The 1,373-nt window shown below is 54.8% G+C and overlaps 1 protein-coding gene across 1 annotated transcript in view; it reads right to left on the bottom strand.

Annotated features, from left to right (window-relative positions):
- PREX1 (phosphatidylinositol-3,4,5-trisphosphate dependent Rac exchange factor 1) overlaps positions 1-1,373 on the bottom strand; it is a 184,618-nt gene that overhangs the window by 15,465 nt on the left and 167,780 nt on the right. Inside the window, exon 29 of the mRNA XM_023534087.1 lies at positions 722-763. Within this exon, the coding sequence (XP_023389855.1) occupies positions 722-763 (42 nt within the window). The remainder of the gene's footprint in view (positions 1-721; positions 764-1,373) is intronic.

Raw genomic sequence — 1,373 nt, 5'->3', positions numbered from 1 at the left:
GCCGATAACACCAAGCATTTCTGCCAAGCTCCATGTTTTAAGAAAGGCAGTTTGCCACTGTCTCTATTTCTGAGAAGCACACCTTCTTCCTGCCCTCGCCCCCTTCCTTGCCCCTGCTCTTAACACGGTTTGCAGAGCTGACCAATTTCCAGCAATCGGTCGGTCATTTGGGGTCCCAATCTTCTGGAAGGGATTATTTTGATGACTGGCTCTGGCCAATTGGTTTTCAGTGACCAATTTTGACCTAGATCCTATTGCCCCTTGGCTGATAATTTCGAGAAAGAAGGGAGGGACAGAGAACACCCCCCAGCTTCTCTGAGCCCACCATCAGCCCTTTCCTCCTCCCCATTGTCTGCCGCGTGGGAAGCCCCAGTCAGGGCTGAGGACTCGACCGACAAAGAGCCTGCCTAGTCATCAATCCTCTATCCCGTGTCCTCATCAAGATCAGCCCAGGCCTGGAAGGTGGCAAGACACAAAGCTCCTGGCTCCAGGACCCTGCGACTTGCCCCTGGACACAAGAGGAAGCGAGCGAGGTCTAGGGAGTTCTTGGAGGCTTTACTTCCTCCTGTGCAGGTCCTGATGACCACGGGAAAGTCAACCTCAGCCGGCAGAAGAGGCCCTCCCTGGGCTGCGTTCATGAGCATCCCCTGGCAGGACAGCCTCTCCTGAGTACACCTGGGTGTGTGCCAACCACAGACGGTTGTTACTTGCAAGCCCTCACCTGTGCATTTCAGCAAGGCCAGGAGCAGCTGGTTCTTCCCATCTGGAAGAAGAGGGGTGGGGAAAGGAGAATAGGAAGAGAGGAGTTGGCAGGAGCTTCGAGCAGAGCTGGGCCCTCCCACAGCCCGAGCTCTGAACCCTCTGTAGTGAAGCTCTGGGTACATATGGTTGCACTAAAGAAATTCTGATTGGATATTGGGTAAATTCCAGAAATTCCCTGAAATTCAGGAGAAAGGAACCCCAACTGTTAACTGCACCCCAACTATTTGCACGTACCTGCCAAAGAGAGACTAAAACCAGCCCCTCCAACTCCTGGGCCAGAGCCCCCAACCCATTCCTTGCACACGTGTGGGCGCACTTTTACATGCGTGTGCCCACATACAGGTCGAGCGCTGACAATCTGGCTCCAGGGTCCGTGTTCTTAACCAATTAGTTTTGGAAAACGGGGCAGCTCAGGGCCGACACAGACTCCTAACTTAGAGGCTGCTTGCTGTTCCTGGGGGAATGGCTCCGAGGCCTTGCACGTCCTGTTGTCCTGGTCAAATATCTCCCTGGTCTGGAGTCCTTCTAACCCAGGAGTCCCAGACGCAAATGCTGCCAAGGGCCAGGCAGGTAACGTAAGATGCGTGAGGCGGACACCAGGACGCGGGGAG

Source organism: Pteropus vampyrus, unplaced genomic scaffold (genome assembly GCF_000151845.1).
Source record: "Pteropus vampyrus isolate Shadow unplaced genomic scaffold, Pvam_2.0 Scaffold117, whole genome shotgun sequence".
NCBI classification, from domain to species: domain Eukaryota; kingdom Metazoa; phylum Chordata; class Mammalia; order Chiroptera; family Pteropodidae; genus Pteropus; species Pteropus vampyrus.
This window is presented reverse-complemented; position numbering and strand designations above follow the sequence as displayed.